Raw genomic sequence first — 17,312 nt, 5'->3', positions numbered from 1 at the left:
TGTGACAAAAACCCCGTTTTCCTCCATAAGAATAACATGGGATGAGAATTTAAAGGCCACGGGGGCAGAGCCCCAAGGGAATTCACCATGTTTCTATTTTGATGGCTCATCTACAAACCAACCCCTTTCTTTAGACACCTCTACCGAGTTTCTACGCTCAGGCGTTCTCTCAAAATAGCTGTGACAAAGAAAAACAGTTTCAAATTAATATATAGATTAGTTGTAATTGTTAAGTTATTTATTGGAAAAATTTACTAATTATAGCTAAAACCATGAAACATATGGACAAATGCTTCATTTTGTTAAATAAATCCAACAGGAGTTCTAAAAGACCCCTTCAGTACTTGTTCACTTTTTCCTTTTGATAACAAATTAAGTAGTCCAAAACTCAACACGATGGACCACCTATTAACTGAATATCAACAACAATTCTATCACGATTCCACGGTGCGGAAACCCTCTGCTATTCGCACGGAGTAATGCAGTCGTAATTGGATTTTACCTGATCTCAGCACAGCACCTACCAGTGGAAAGGTCAAGTATAAAACTGCCATATCTTACTGAACGTACATGGAGTCTGTAGACGATTCTCTAATGATTCCGCGAACGAGTCGTGTTATCGTAGAGAAGACACTCGATGGGTATGGCGACGTCACGACGGCTCCGATCTATTATTCAGAAGACATCGGAGGCTGAGGGTAGAGTACAGTCCTACTTACAGGTAAGGACTGACGGATTTATGTAGTATTGTTGCGGTGAAGACGGTGTCATCGCGGGGGTTCTGGTGAATCTGGGGAAAGGTCGACGGGTTAAGGAGGGTTCTCTGAAGCTATGGTTCTGTAGGATTAGATTAGGTTCAATTGATGCAACTTGTGTGATATTGATTTGGATTATGAAGTAGATACTGTACCACATTGAGCAACCGAAGCCAATTTAGTATTCAAATAGAGACTTAAATGAGCCATGGTGGCGCTACTGTGGAGATTCTATTTTCTACCTCAAATTTGATACTTTGAAAGCCTAGTTGGGGTTGGATATTAAATATACTTTACAATGGCGTGTTTTGCAGACATCTGTAATGGTCAACCTCACACTCCTAGCACCTCAGGGTATGATAAAATGAATGTTACTGTTCCGTTTGAATATAAAATTAAAAAATTACGCTATTATTATAAGTTATTAATTTTATCAAATGTAACTCGTAGAGAAATAAAAGCTGTTTCAACGTAACCTTATTCTGAGAGATATTATCTTTTACCATTCGTAAAACGAGTATATATCTTTATGTCGCTATTTTCTGAAGATACCACACTGCGCGTTGTAAACTTTGAACTCCCGTCGTATAAAAGAGTACATTTTAATTAACACTCCACTCACGAATCGAACCCGCTCCCGGCACCCGATGGGAAGCGACTGTATAATGGTCATCCCAATCATTACTGTTGGCCTAAAATCTAAAATTGTTTATGGCTCCTTGTTTCGTCCAGAGCCCTGGTCGTGGCTGGGGGTCAAGTACTGACCTCCAGATCATGCTTATATCCTGGAGATGATCAGTACAGCCTCTCAACACGCAACCAATAGTCCATCTCTTCGTCGATGAAGGAGAGCTCTGAGGTGCTGGTCATGTTGGATAGGTTTCGTCCAGAGCCCAGGTAGAGGCTGGAGGTCAAGTACTGACCTCTAGATCATGCTTATATCCTGGAGATGATCAGTACAGCCTCTCAACACGCAACCAATAGTCCATCTCTTCGTCGATGAAGGAGAGCTCTGAGGTGCTGGTCATGTTGGATAGGTTTCGTCCAGAGCCCAGGTAGAGGCTGGAGGTCAAGTACTGACCTCTAGATCATGCTTATATCCTGGAGATGATCAGTACAGCCTCTCAACACGCAACCAATAGTCCATCTCTTCGTCGATGAAGGAGAGCTCTGAGGTGCTGGTTATGTTGGATAGGTTTGGGCTATCGTAGCTATTGACTGGTAGCATCCTAATGATTCGGAAATCACAACCGGGGATTATCAGGAATGAGCCATTTGGTAAGACTTTTAAGGCAAACTACATTATCATTATCTCCATTGTGATACTGAAGCGTGACGAATTTATTTCCCAAACTTCTTCTAAGTTAAAATAGGTATTATGTTTCGCAAACTCACAATTCCTTTCGTCATACACAATTAGTTGTAGATTCATGAGAAGCTGAAAACAAAAAAAATACTGGTATGGATCATAAACATAAACGAATGACGTTGTTGGCCCGAATCCTAATACTAATAGCATTGAACATATGTTTTGGCAGTTCCATTTAAGCAATGTTAAATAATGTTTATTTTCGGGCCAAAAATGTCATTTGTTTATGTTTATGATCCATACCGGTATTTTTCTAGTATTCACGCTGAAAACCATAGGATCTTTTTATCATTCAGCTGCATAAATAATTTGCGGTAGTTGAAAACAACGGCCTTTGAAATCAATATCGTCGTTCAAAATCTAAAATCCCTATTTAGGGATAAGTATCGTGGACTCTGAAAAAATTAAACGTCACATCAACATACTAATCATCAGTATCTATAAAAAAGATTCGGCAATTCATCCATTTTTATAGCTATCGAATCATATATTCTATCTTAAACAGCCTATTCATAGAGGCCATGATTTTCCCCATAGAAGGAGGTTTGAGTTACAGGGAAAGCTCGGTCAGTTGCCGTGATCATAGCTAAGGTGGAAGGTTGGGGATGAGTCACACCACTTAACCACGTGTTTATTTAAATTACACCCTTCAAGAGCTAGAAAACACGCTAATCCGTCTCACCCAGGGATCGCAACAAAAGACATTCTTTGTACAACACATGCTGTCTATTGTAGAGCGACGTGCGGTATTGTTGACAAAGGTCAGGTTGGTGAAAACATAGAAATGTGAGATGTAACAATGTAGGGAGAAGAATCCACCAGGCTTTCTTGTCAAACATCAATTGGTCAATTGGTTTTGTTAGTTTTATGAATTTAATGAAATGTCTATTGAATGCCAAGACACATTCTTTATCACAAAGTACAACTTTCATTAATGCAATCAACCATCGTCAGAGTGTGCTCAGCCTTGAGTCGTACTATTAATTTGGTATAAAAAGTGTAAGCGTTTTAGAAAGTGAAAGGAGGAAATCATTTCAGTTCCACAATTTCTTTGGGGCAGTGAATTTAATTCGAACAAAACACCTACACCTAGCTCATCTTCCTAGACAGAAACTCGTTAGTAAGAGCACGTGTTTAAACACTGTAAGAATACAGGTATAAAAAATAATACCATAATAATAAATATAATAATAATAATAAATAATTTAAAAACTTTATTTTAGAATTTACTAGCTGTACCCACGGGCTTTGCCCCGTTTAACTTCACAAGTGAGATCGTTCACATGGCTCAATCACGTCCTGGTTGAAGTTCGTTCGCTACACTCACTCACCTTTAGGTTGGAGCTCGTTCGCTCCGCTCACTTGCCTTCAGGTTAGCTCATTCACTACGCTAACTCGCTTCCAGGTTGAAGTTCGTTCGCTACGCTCACTCACCTTTTGTTTGCAAATTGGCTGTAGGGGTCGCCGGAAGACTGTCCCCCGGAAAACTACCCCCCCAAGCAGGTTCCTACGTCATATTGACGTCAGAGACCGGGGGGGGGGGCAGTTTTCCAGTCACGGACACTCAAATTTAGTTGTCAAACAGTTCTAATCTAACCTAACCTAACCAACCAAACTTGCTGTAACATTTCGAAAATCTGTTTTATATTCACAACATGCCTTTTCTATTATCCAACGGAATTACTCGAATTAAAATTACAATTACATAGCATGATGTGTCAAGGGGGGGGGGGTAGTATTCCAGTCGCGGACACGGCTTCCATATTGGTTAGTTAGCAGATTTTGTGACGTCACGTTTCACCTGGGGGGGGGGGGTAGTTTTCCGGGGGATAGTATTCCGCATCCCCGGCTGTAGTAATAGTGCTGCACCCTGTTGGTAATCCTTGTAACTTTAATGCTATTGAACATCATAGAACAGAACCAACTTGTTTAATTGGAACAGCTGATAAGATTCATTAATTTCATTTAAATATGAAAAATCATAAGGTTAACATGGGAAACTCCAGAGCCACTGGGGCGGAGCCCGAAAGCCCGATCAGAATAAAAACTACTTAGTTTTCCTATTTAATGCCCAAAGAATCGGTGTACCGAATTTCAGCCTCCTAGGTAAATGGGAAGTGGGAGAATTAGTGATGAGTGAGTGAGTGAGTTAGTGAGTGAGTGAGTGAGTGAGTGAGTGAGTGAGTGAGTGAGTCAGTCAGTGAGGGCTTTGCCTTTTATATATTTAGATTATTTTGATTTTAAAATTTTTTCTCTGTTTCAGACATTCTCTTGCCTCCTTCTGGCTGAGGTGATGGTTTGCCATGGATTTTGGTATTTCTCCAGCAGTCCGTCGAATACCGCAAAGAAAATGTGAGTACTTGAACTTGAACTTCAAATTCATCCTAACTATTGCGATCTGTCGGAAGTCAAATAGAATATTTACAACCTCAAACAATTCCACAACGAACCTACTTGCACCTATCTAACTGATGCAAATATAAACACAACAACACATGAAGGCGAAAGTCCCATGTAGTTTCCACTATCGTTTTGCACTCATCGAATATCGAGGAAGTTTACAGCTGTTGTTGATACTAAACTAACCAGAGTGTCTCCACTCTCCGGGTATTAGTAGTCGATAGACTCCAGAAACACGACGACTTTCCCCGCGATACTATCAGCAACGCCTCTGAGGCAGCCACTGCTGAGCAGATGCTGAAGTCTTGACCAGGGTCAGCATAGATACCGCAGGACAACTGTATGTCCTCAATAGACCAATGACCTTAGATGTCCTGTGTCGGAGACATCTACTTTAACTGCCTCCAGGATTGCACCGCTGACCCTTCTTGTCTTCAGCTACATTATCCTGAGTACCCCAAGAAACGATTGTGCATTCGTATTTATTTTGTGAGATTTGAATGAATAACGGATGCGGTCGAGGTTAAGCATATCCAGAGGAGGTAATTTTATGCGGATTGTTTTGTGAAATTCTCTCCATGGAGGAGCATATAATAGTGGTTGAGTTCAGTTCAATTCGCGTCCCTTGTAAATTAAATTAATAATTGTTGTTAATTAATATGCACTTTAATAGATCGTGGGATGGAGTCTACGAATTGGTGATTATGTGGAAAATAAAAGTCTAATGTTGTTTATTGTCGAATACCAAAGAGTTTTCCTTTCTTCTATCAGTCCCAAGAAAATTATCTACACTTCTTTAATTGGTGTAGTGATTATTTATGTATTTAATACAATTTTGATATCATATCCACTCAATCTCCTCTAAAAAGACTTTCATTGAGTATAAAAATGGATGTATAAGGTGTATACATTGGTTTGTTTTTCGAAATTTCACAAAAACAGTTGCTGATGTTTTCTCTTTCAACTACTGTATTCTATCTGTAAATTACACCCAATGATATTTTCTTGTTCATTTATCTTAATGACCATAATCCATGGCTAATGAAAATAAAATAAGCTCCTGCTCGTATGTCAGGCAGATATTTCCTGAGTGTGTACAAATTTAGAGATTCGTTCATTACTTGTTTAGAGCAAGAGTTCTCAATAATTGGTGGCCTAGTTCAGTGATTGTCCAAATTTAGGGTCTTTGGATTCTTTGGAACAGATAATCATATCAGTTCAAGTTTTGATTGGACCCAATGTACCTTCTTCCAATACATAGGAAAGTGTGTAGTAGTCATTGCTGCTATCGCTGAGCATTATACAGTTTTCACGGAGGGTTAGGCGCAAATCGCACGACTTCTGGTGTGTAATTTCCGCGAATCACATGGTAATGAATTCCTCCCAGTCGCTTCCCAAACTGAAATCTGTTCATAAACTCACACCCGATTTGCAATTTACACCCAAGATTGAAGTGATTTTACCAGGAAAAGGGTTAAAGAATGTTCTCCAAATTATTAAAGTGATCCCAAATTAATGATTGAGGGGTATTAAAATGGGTCACGATAAAGATGTTCCCTACCAAATCAGCCATTCTAGATCATAATACACCAATGACACTATTGGGAGGCTTTTTTAAGTGATAGAGCGTAGGATTTTGTTCTCGAGGTCCTAAGTTCAAATCCTAGCTATCACTAATGGCTATATGACCTTCTGGGCGGGCTTTAATTGCGCCAACTAACCTGAGCCAGGTAGTCGGGTATTCCAGAATTGCGCCCACTACTCCAGGGAGACATCCGATTCGTGCATTAAGTGTACCAAGTGGCGGCCCTCTTTGCATGTATAATTAGTAGGTTAGGTTAGGTTAGGATAGGTTAGGTCGACACTTAAACAAGGATATTCCTTCTGCCAGCAATTCACCCCTCTGGCTTGGGCTTGGTGCAATAAGGAACATTTTTTGGGATAATTTAAGGGCTTGGCACAGTTAAGGAACTCTTTTGCGCAATTAATACACAACCAACCCTCTAGCCTAGACTAAAATGTGTTGTGTTCTCAGCTAGAGCCTAGCATGCTAGGATGCAAACACTAAGTCCAGCAATGCTTATTTTTAAAGTCAAATTTCCCCCTTTCCCGAATTCCAAAAATTCCGTGGGAGCCGAAATGACCACGACCTTGCCTAGTGCATCCTCCATTAACATAAACGTGCAAGAAAGCGAGTGCACGAGGCCCGTGTCATTCAATAAATTACAATGTAGAAACTATACAATTATCACGGGGTAATTTGAATTTAGCGTCCGTCCGGCGACGACCCCCTGACCCTGACCACGGAGGTGTGTAGAAAGCCCCGGGTGATAAAGTACGATTTTGGCGATATGTGAAGCCTCTGCCCCTGCCACGCCTACTGTACTTGCTTACTTTTCCTAGAAAATCTTCTGACTCTTAAATTAAAGGTTAATTGATGTAAACAAATCAGAAGTGAAGAAAATTCCGGCTGATAACCTAGGATGTTTGTGATGTTGTGACGATTTTGCCCACACCCTTGTATATACTTTTTAGCCGGAATAATTCAATTTCCCTCATGGCATTGGTATCATCCGGGCAGTTACCTTCTAAGGACTCAGGTATTTTTCTAGCAAACAAGAAAAATATAACTGAGTAGACCAATAAGGGCGAGTATTAATTGCGCCAACTGACATGAGTCAGGTAGGCGGGTATTCCTGAAATGCGCCAACTACTCCAGGGAGCCACCCGATACGTTCATTATTGGCTGGCGGCCGTCTTTGACTGTATAATTGAGTAGGTTAGGCTAGGTTAGGTTAGATTAGGATAGATTAGGATTACACGTAAACAAGGACATCCCTTATGCCGGCAACTCACCCCTACCTGGCTTGGGATTGGCCCAACTAAGGAACATATTTTGAGACCCGTTGAGGACTTGGCGCAATTCTGGAACTTTTTGGCGCAATTAATGCACGACGGACAATAACATCCTGATTTCATCGATATGCAAAGCTTATGTCCCTATATAATTTGTTTACACCCTTGATTTTTTTGGCCCCTATGTAGTTTAATTGCTCCTTTAGTAAGTTCTCACACAACTCACTCAAAGGGTAATTTTGTGTAACAAAAAAAAGTTGTGTAGAATATCTCTGTTCTTAAACTACTATTTTTGGGATTTGTGAATCATCTTCTACATCCCAACCATTCCATGTACTCACTTATCCCGAAGACTTAAGATTCCTAACTATAGCTAGTTTAATTATTCCCGAGCTAAGTCTATCACAAGGGTGATTGCACTCAAAGGGTAATTTGGTGTAACCAAAATTACCGTCGAAGGTGAAGTTCACCTTAAATTACGAGGGAGTTGTAATCGCGTCCACTTAGCTAGGCGATCGTGTGGGAAAACGCGGACAACTTAAGCCGGGAATTTGAAAGCGGTTAAATTACACTTCCAAGCAGTTTTCTGAACCTTTAGGTTTCAGCGTGAAAAATATAAATGGCCTGAAGTAATGCGTGTTAGTCGAGAAATGTTGTGAACCTCTCAATCGGTTGCGGGTTAAGATTTTTTAAGATCACATTGAAGATTTAAGGAGTCAACTTACTACTACAAGTCAATGATACAACTAACAGCTGTTTTAGTCTGTCTCACAGCAATGCAACAATGTTAACAGCTGATAAAATAGCAAACAACAGTAAAGTCGACAATTTCATCTTCCAGATCATAACTAGACAGAGAATGTTGAAGAACTTAGTAGGTTAATACTGGTAATATAATTATATTGAGTTACCATAGGCTACTAAGTATCAAGGAAACCCGTTACTTTAATGTTTGGTATTAACCTTTATAACGATTCCGGGTGCAATAAGATAGTTAGGTTCATTTGTATTCCCTATTAACATAAGTGATTTGAATTGTGGTGTATTTGCGGTCGACATTGTGCAGTTTCTCAATTACTGTTGGAAAATGAAACTATCTAAGTTAAATTGTATTTTATTTGTTAGCTCGTTCAGCAAATAGTATATGAGTTGATGCTTTTATAATTTTTTAAATAACTAATTAATTTAGAGTATGTAATAAAACAATGAAAGTACAGTACAAGGGTAGCTCAATTAATCGCCATACTGCATTGTATTACTGTTAGCCCAAGCAATATATTTTGAATAGCTTTAGTTGCCATCTATGTTCCAAGTACTAAAAGATTAACGAAAATTGATTATTGATATTATTTATTTTTAAACCAATGACTGGGACATGAAAAGTGTTTAATAATTTTCAAGTACTGGACATATTTTTGATGATACATCCAAGGAATTGTCAATTAGAAAATCGAACTCAACTTAAGCATAATGAGTGGCATCTAACACTATCACAACCCTCAAAATGTTTAACTTTACCATGGAAGCGAGCTGGTTTAGTGCAACGAGCACATAATGTTTAGAGTTAGTGTGTGAAGCTTCGGTCCTCGAGGCCCCGGGTTCAAATCACGCACAACATAAAAGATTTATTTATCTGATAACACCGTAACCATATAGGTCTAGCTTGAAGTTTTGTGACGTTTTATAACCACCGAATGTGTAAAACTGGTCTGGGCTAGTATGCACCCTAGGATGAAACATATTCAAGCCAATAACAATCCACATACATTATCATCGATTTTACAACTAAATTTCTGTCCAAACTGTCTCATAAGTTCCCCAAAAATTAAAAACCGGTCTTGAACGTGTTGAACAACCTAAATTTGACAAAACATTGACCTAAACACACAAATTAATTATTAATTTCGTCAAAACAAGTCTAGTGACAAATTCAGGTTTGAACGAGGAATATTTTTAATGTTCACAACACCAGCCGTGTTTTACAACAGTGAAGTTGGCGCTATAACTCAGATCTTCCCACTTTCTTCACAGTGTCCGGCTTTGCCGATATCGTGGGATATCCGGACTCGAACATATCCTTGACCACGACTGTGAGATGCACTGTGACTCACTGACTCATCGCCGGTGGTGAGATGTCGCTGTGTAGATAAACGATGAGAGTGAATTTATAGGTTATAATCAAATATATGAAGGAAACCTCTGGCAATTGTTTTGAATCGAATGAAAATGTAAACAAGATTTGCAGTTTAGGTCCTACTTTAAAGTTAAATGAAGCTTAAAAAAAATTTGCGTCACAAAAAAGTTTCAAGATTTTGTCTGGAAATAGAATCAAAATAGAGGACGCATAAAAGTGTTAACTAAAGTCGGTACGTGTACAGCTGATTTATTTTACACTAATACTTAGTAATAGTCTAAAACATTTTTCAATAAAAAATATGAGTTAAAAACAAATTTGACACAAAGTGTTTGAAATAGTGAGAAAGAATTTTACAACTTACCTACCTTCGTTTACCAACAAGTAATGGACAACATTTATGCCCAGTTTTTCCGCCTTTTCTGCAAGCATTTTTTCTTTTCCCTTGCCAAAAAATTCTCCAGTACTTCCTTCCGGATCTATATTTTCTCTACCCCTTTTTTAAAGTTTTACTGCACTTTTCGTGCTAAGCCTAAAAAATAAAATATTTAAGCTCGTCGATTGGTTACATGTATAACAGGCTAGGGCATTCAATAACTTTACAAACAAAAATGATGCGTTTCAAGACACTAACCTCGAAAATATATGCAAACTTCCGAAAATAATCTCACAATAAATTAAAGCTATGCTGAATAAAAAAAAAATATTTACCAACTTTTTTAGTGTCAGGTTGTCAACTTATTACACGTATATTTAGGGGGTCAATAACTTTGCAAACAATGAAACGGTTTCCGAATCAACCTGACAATCTTCCGGAAAGAATCTAAAAATGCAAAACGAAGCTAAATTTGCATCTGATCGTGCCCGCCGGATTGTTTATACAGTAGCTAATTATCGAAGCCGCAATCCACACGACAGGTATGCATTCAGTAATTAGGTACATTAGCCAATACCTGATGGGGAGGCATCGACTACGTGCAGGGCTTTAACCGGACTACGTGCGCGGAAATAATTACATATGGCTTAATCAACTAATGAGCCGATTTTCGATATTTATGCAAGCAATTATTGCTTGATTACTTTCCTGTTTCGGAGTTGAGTCACGCGTTAAACGTGTCAGGGAGAGTGGATAAGAATTATTTGTTTGGGAACAAAGATTCTGTAGTATAATGGTGTATTGAAATTATTTTACATACACAATAGTAAGGTTAAGCAATTAAAATTGTCACAGTGATATTCAAATTGTTTTCAAATACGAAAACACTAGTGTTGTTTTAAATATTTTTTAAGAAAACATACGGTGTCTATGATCGTTAAATTTGATAATTATTATTTGAAATCCCAAAATTTCACTCACTAACACAAGTACTCATGTTTACTCTAGCCGAACAATAATATCTATATCTACGAGATAAAAGATATTTACAAAACATATACATGGAAAGATCGAAAATATAGTATGGAAATATTATTCCGTACATGACTTAAGTCTGTATTGGAGGAGGAATCATTCAGCACTCTTAACAGGGGTTTTTCATAATATTTGTAGTCACTGTATAGCTAAGAAATTAAAAAAAAAACTTTTAAATGTACGTAATACTAGTAAACATAATAATGTGAACACAAAAAATGTTAACATTCATTTTTAATAGGATTTATCAGAATTTGAAGATGGTTTAGCAATGTTTGGTTTCTACCAACATATATTTTAAATCAATGGTGCCAATATCATTGTTAATAAAGTACGTTTGCCAAATTATGTTGAAAATGAAGAACTTTATCTGTGTTACTTACAACTATCTTATGTTGTTTATCTTTGGGTAAGCAATGGTATAGAAAATTGAATAACAAAATCTAGAATAAAGCTTGAGTACAATACTTTTGTCAAATACTTACTTGTGTTCGCAGGGGCGGGCCTCCTCCGCCGATGCCAGGGTACTCCGTGAGGTCCGAGACCCCCTACGGTCCCTGGTCAGGTCCCCCGGCCCCCTACCAGGCCGACCCTAGCGGCCACCTGACCGTAGCTCTGCCAGTGGCCGTGCCCTACCAACCACAGGTCAGTATAGGTTCATCGCTGAAGACAGGAGAAAGTTTCATCCTGGAGACTTATCGTAAAGGGATTTTAAAATGGAGAAAGTCAAATTTGGCTTTAATGCATTTGGAAAGTATATGCGACTTTTTTCTACAGTTGGCACTTTTCAATTGGTAAATGATATATGTTCATCTTATGTAATATTCCTTTTATAATTTTAATTGTTGACAGTTTTATCATGTTTTCGTTAGAATGCTAAATAGAAGTACTGTATAGTGCAAAGAACATATTTCATATTAATATTCATTTGAGATGGGGAGGCTAAAATGTGCGTATTTTAACCCAAATATGAGTGAAGGATGAGTGTAGAATGGAGTGTGCTTTGCGTAGCTTTGTTACTGACTAAGATCAGCTGTTTCATTAGTCAGGGCCATTTATTGAAAGCCCAAATTAACAAATCAAATCAAATCAAATCAAATCATTTATTTAGCCAAAATTTTAACAAAACAAGTTGCATTAGCTAAGTCACATTATTTTTAAAAGATGCCTTACATAGATCTACAATTATACAGGTATTTACAAAATGGCTTACATTATACTACAAATTGCATCAAAGACTTATAAATGAACATTTACAATGGCATTCCTAGAGCTGATATGATTTATGAATTCCTGGACGCTGTAAGAGGTAAAATTTATCAAAAGAGATTTTAATCGTTTTTTAAATTTTGGAAGGTTTGGTTCTAGCTTAAGAGAAAGTGGAAGAGAATTGAAAAGTTTTATTCCATTGTACTGTAAGTGTCTTTTGAAAAATGTCGTAGAATGTTTAGGGATTGGTAATGTGTGTGAGTTTCGCAAAGTGTAGTGGTTTTTGACAGAAACGTTAAATTGAGCAAGTTCTTGTTTTACAAATGTTAAGGATTCAAGAATATAAATGGATGGAAATGTCAAAATTTTTGAATGAGCAAAATATTTACGGCATGATTTACGCTTCTGCAAAGAGAAAATAGTCCTCATAGCCATTTTTTGAAGTTTAAACAAAATGTTGGTCTGCTGGCACTCACATCCCCAAATAGGTACGGCGTATGCTAAGTGGGGATAAATGAGCCCATAGTATGCAGTCAGCAGTACCTCCAGATTTTCATTGTTCTTGAGGTTACGCAAAACGAAAATACCAGAGCTAAGTTTCTTTGCAATGTGTTTCATATGGCCATGAAAACTAAGTTTCTCGTCCAAGATCAATCCAAGAAACTTGACATTTGGTGTTGGATGAACTTCGGTTTCGTCGAGAAGGAGACTGAATCCATTTGCGCGATTTGATAAGCGGAAGTTAATGAGTTGTGTTTTTTCTGTGTTAATTTTCAATGAGCTGTCGTCAAACCATTGGATTATACTGTTTGCTTCCAAAAAACTAATTTGTTCTAAATTGAGAAAATCAGAGCTAGAAATCGAAAGAGAGGTGTCGTCGGCGAACAATGATAGATTTGAGGATGTTGTGCAGGAAGAAAGGTTGTTAATAAAAATTAGGAAAAGGACTGGTCCCAGGACGGAGCCTTGAGGAACCCCCCTTGCAACAGAATTCTCAGCAGAAGGGTAGGATCTAACACACCCAGCCTCATCTACTGCCCTTATCTCTACATATTGACTCCTGTCACAAAGAAATGACCTGACCCAATCCAAAGCCAATCCTCTCACGCCCACATTGCTCATTCTTTTGAGCAATAAGTTATGGTCCACCATGTCAAAGGCTTTGCTTAAGTCAAAAAATAAACCAGCAGAATAGTTTGCAGCATCTAATTCACAAACCACCTTGTTTATTAATTTAAACATCGCTGAAGTGGTAGATTTGCCCTTTGTAAATCCATGCTGGTTTTCGGATATGATATTATTTGTCCTGAAAAAATCCCACAGCCTTATCACCATGATTTTTTCAAATATCTTTGAAAACACAGACACTACTGATATGGGCCTATAGCTATTGCAAAGCGTTGGATCTCCTTTTTTGAATATAGGCCTGACCACTGACACCTTCAGCGCTTGGGGAAACGATCCACTAGAGAATGAAGTGTTAATTAAATGACATAGGGGTTTTATCAGATATGGTGCAATCTTTTTAAGTAAATACGGAGATATTTCATCAGCCCCTGAAGACTTTTTATTTTTTAGACTTTTAATGACACTTAAAATTTCCTTTTCGCTAGGACAACAAGAACAAGGACAGCTGGGTCAAGATTCGAACCACCAAAAAGCCACACTTTTGTCATAATCGAACCGGCGACCTTTTGATTACTAGATGAACACTATAGCCACTGAGCTACCCAGCTGCTACACAGACTTGTAACTGAATTAGAACCCTCTATTAGACAGACAACTATTTTATTTATATATACATCACGATTGATCTATTGAGCTCTTGTAGAAATCAAAGGTGGTTTGATTGACAATCCACTAACAGAAACCCCAAATTTAGTGGTCCTAGATAGTTTCATACAAGCATTGAAATAAAAAAAATTTTTTGCAAGCCTGGTACTTAATCATTCCGGTGAACCCATGATTACCTTTTTCTTAGACTGAAAGAAACAAATTTTATACGTTTTAGTACACAATTCTATGTCTGTAATATGAAGAACCTCAAACTGCATTCCATCAAAGTTGATAAGACCTTTACGATAAGACCTTTGATAAGACATTTCCTAAAAACGGTTACTTCAATTTCAATAATTTGTTTTGCTATTCTGGCTACATCTAGGTAAATAAAAATTGTATATTATTAGCCATGTACAGAATACATAAACAACCAATTTCGTTTGTACCCAAAAACTATCAAAAAGTTACACCGCATAGTAGGCCTATACTTAACCTTGGTCTCCATGGTCCAATACTGCACCCAACTGTCCTTGAATAGTCTTTCCTAACCAGCTGATCTTAGTAACAATGAACCACCCACATATGGCGTGGAGATGGAACAATGCCGGTATGCAGAGTTTCCTTTTCACCCTACATTTTCTCACAACGAACCACCCCTGGTCGACTTGACAGTTCCCGCGATAATTGTAGGAAAGGGCAACCCCGTCTCAGCGATCTAGAGATAAGGACCTCCATAATCAATGCTCATGCGAGCTTCGTGTGAAAGCCATGCGGGAAGCTCCATTCGTGAGATGTCCTGCGCCTGCGCTGTACCACTTTCCGTTCTCTCCCGCCATCCCACCGGAAATAGATAAGTCCCTTCCAATCACCATCAACCGAAGGTAAAATAAAACTCGAATCCTTCGTCGAACCCTTTTTTCCTGCTATAAAAAGAAGACTGTGATTGCTCTAGAGGTTCCACCCGGACGGTTTCTTTGTTGACATCGTCATTTGATGGGACGGTGAGATGGAACTTGGTTTTTTGTGAATAGATAAAAGTCCTCATCAAATTATTTACTTACATTCAACGTTGTAATCTAATAAGTAAAAGATTGATGAGAAATATACATAATTTTGTAAAAAAAATGGCAATCAACTATCGTGAAAATTGTGTGTAAAATGTGGAAGAATAGTAGTTTTTCCGTGACGGCTTTGTAACTTTTGTTCTTGTAACAATTGACAATTTTACTATCAATTAATCAAACATACTTCTCACAAATACGAGGAATCTCTTTCTCGAAATGTTATTTTCATCGCGTGTTTTTCAGAATCACAACACTCACTTATATTAGAACATAAACGGTAGAGATCAGAAACACAAACAAATAAAGTCCAAACCAGCTGTTGCTGTTATAAGTATACGATTCGGACAAGATGTAAATTGTTTACGTTTATACTGTCACTGTTCTGATATTCGTGATGGGACCATCTTGGTTTTGATGGCTCAATACCACTATTACTAGAAAAATACCGGTATGGATCATAAACATAAACAAATGACGTTGTTGGCCCGAATCCTATACTAATAGCATTGAACATATGATTTGGCAGTTCCATTTAAGCAATGTTAAATAATGTTTATTTTCGGGCCAAAAACGTCATTTGTTTATGTTTATGGTCCATTCAATACTGTACCCAACTGTCGTTGAGAAATGGGCATTGCAAAATTACCAGCTGATCTTAGTAACAATACTGTCATATCCAACGCTCATTCTTCAATCGTCTTCGAATAACCTCATTATATTGGTGTCGTAAAACTAACGTATTTTTTCCAAGTTATTGGAACCAGATCACCTTATTCTTCATGGTGAAATCGATTGATTTAAGGAACTATCAAACATAAAAAAGCTATCTTGAAAACATACATGACCATCAAACCTTGTAGGAAGTAGCTAGACAGTTAAATAGGTCTTTCCTCTTTTAATAGGTCTAGAGTATCAATTTAATCACTAATGGGTTTAAATAATCCTGATCCTGAGTGATGAAACAGCTGACCTTATTCTTGGCCAGTAACAAGCTACACAGATCACCACACAACATTGTACACTCATCCTTCACTCATATTTGGGTTAAAATACGCACCAAGGTTGCGTCTCCATCTAAACTAATAATTGATAATAGTAATTTTTTTTATTTCCTCCTGAAGGTGATTCAGTTCTGTAAAATATGTCTGTTTATATTTCTACTTCTTGTCCCCAGATGGCACCGCCTCCACAGACACTCCAAGGTCGTCTTCACGACGTGCAGCTCGTCCCCTGCCTCTGCCCCGTCAGCACCCTCATGGGCAAGGACTTCGACCCCTCGCAGCCCCAGACCCAAGGAGCGCCCCAGGCCTCCAACTACGCTCAGATGCAGCACCAGGCGTCATCCACCGCCAACAACCCCTAGGAACATCAGAGATCCTTGTACAACCTTCCGGACGATTGACCTTGGAGCAGTCGGATAGCAATTCATCTTTTGCAACAACTTTGTTCCTAAAACTGGGTTTTCCTAGGCGCGGAAGCAGAGAGCGGAGAGAGGAACGCGGAGAGCAGAAAAGATATTAACATGGTTTTTCGCTCCGCTTCTAGGAAAACAGTAACATTAAATTACCAAGTGGACAAGTGGAGTCCGCTCTCCGTGTTCCTCTCTCCGCTCTCCACTTCCGCGCTTAGAAAAACCCGGCTTAAGGAAGTTATGTTTTTACACTTTTATTGTTTGAAAAAAAAAAATAATGTTCACTGTTTCAAAGTAATAACAGACAAAAAACTGTAATTTTCTCAAAAAGCCTGCTCAAAATTTTGAATTTGGCATTTTCAGAAAAAGAATATTTGTTGAAGAAACTCTACACAATCGAAAAACGTTTGAACGATAAGACTGATTAAAAGACTGATGATTGTATTTATTTATTTATTAGGATGCACTTGTGTTTAATTATAAGCTTAAATATAGTTGTTTAGGATTTTAAAATTGTTTAGTTATTTGCATTTCCTGATTTGAGACCGTGAACAGGATGATATTTTATTGAGTCATTATGGTCCAATTTTGAGTCCTGATTGAGCAATATCGAGTAATGGGAACGTATGGGATTGTTATTGGGGTTTTAAATTTAAGGAAATTGGTGTTTTCAAGTTTCTACCCTTAATGCCTAGTGTTGACAGCCATCATGTAGAGCTTTTGCATATAAGAATTTTTTATATTGAGACATTTTTATACAATTGAAAAACACAAAAACTAAAAAAAAACTGTACTTTTAGAGATTGTAAGTTATTCTTATCAAGGAAAGGAAAACTGTTTAAGTGGGCTATCTATAACTTAAACAGTTATAGATATGTTTTGATCAAATTTAACAAATTCACTAATCTAAATACTATGGGTATC

The 17,312-nt window shown here is 37.9% G+C and overlaps 1 protein-coding gene across 1 annotated transcript; it reads left to right on the top strand.

The window, feature by feature from the left end:
- Positions 1-1,754: 1,754 nt before the first annotated feature.
- LOC128995566 (uncharacterized) lies at positions 1,755-16,340 on the top strand. The gene is made up of 5 exons (XM_054420584.1): positions 1,755-1,810; positions 2,860-2,890; positions 4,388-4,476; positions 11,423-11,570; positions 16,152-16,340. Exons 1-5 carry the CDS (start codon positions 1,755-1,757, stop codon positions 16,338-16,340), a joined length of 513 nt encoding a protein of 170 aa, XP_054276559.1.
- The last annotated feature ends 972 nt before the right edge of the window (positions 16,341-17,312 follow it).

Source organism: Macrosteles quadrilineatus, unplaced genomic scaffold (genome assembly GCF_028750875.1).
Source record: "Macrosteles quadrilineatus isolate MER2022 unplaced genomic scaffold, UCM_ALF_1.0 Scaffold_5__1_contigs__length_97177068, whole genome shotgun sequence".
NCBI lineage: Eukaryota > Metazoa > Arthropoda > Insecta > Hemiptera > Cicadellidae > Macrosteles > Macrosteles quadrilineatus.
The sequence above is the reverse complement of the archived record's forward strand: the minus strand, read 5'-3'. Positions and strand labels throughout refer to the sequence as shown.

Coding starts and splice junctions, on each gene's coding strand:
- LOC128995566 (XM_054420584.1), top strand. CDS start 1,755: ATGAAGGAGAGCTCTGAGGTGCTGGTCATGTTGGATAGGTTTCGTCCA. Junction 2,891..4,387: donor GTATTGTTGACAAAGGTCAG/GTTGGTGAAAAC, acceptor TCTCTGTTTCAG/ACATTCTCTTGCCTCCTTCT. Junction 11,571..16,151: donor CCGTGCCCTACCAACCACAG/GTCAGTATAGGT, acceptor TCTTGTCCCCAG/ATGGCACCGCCTCCACAGAC.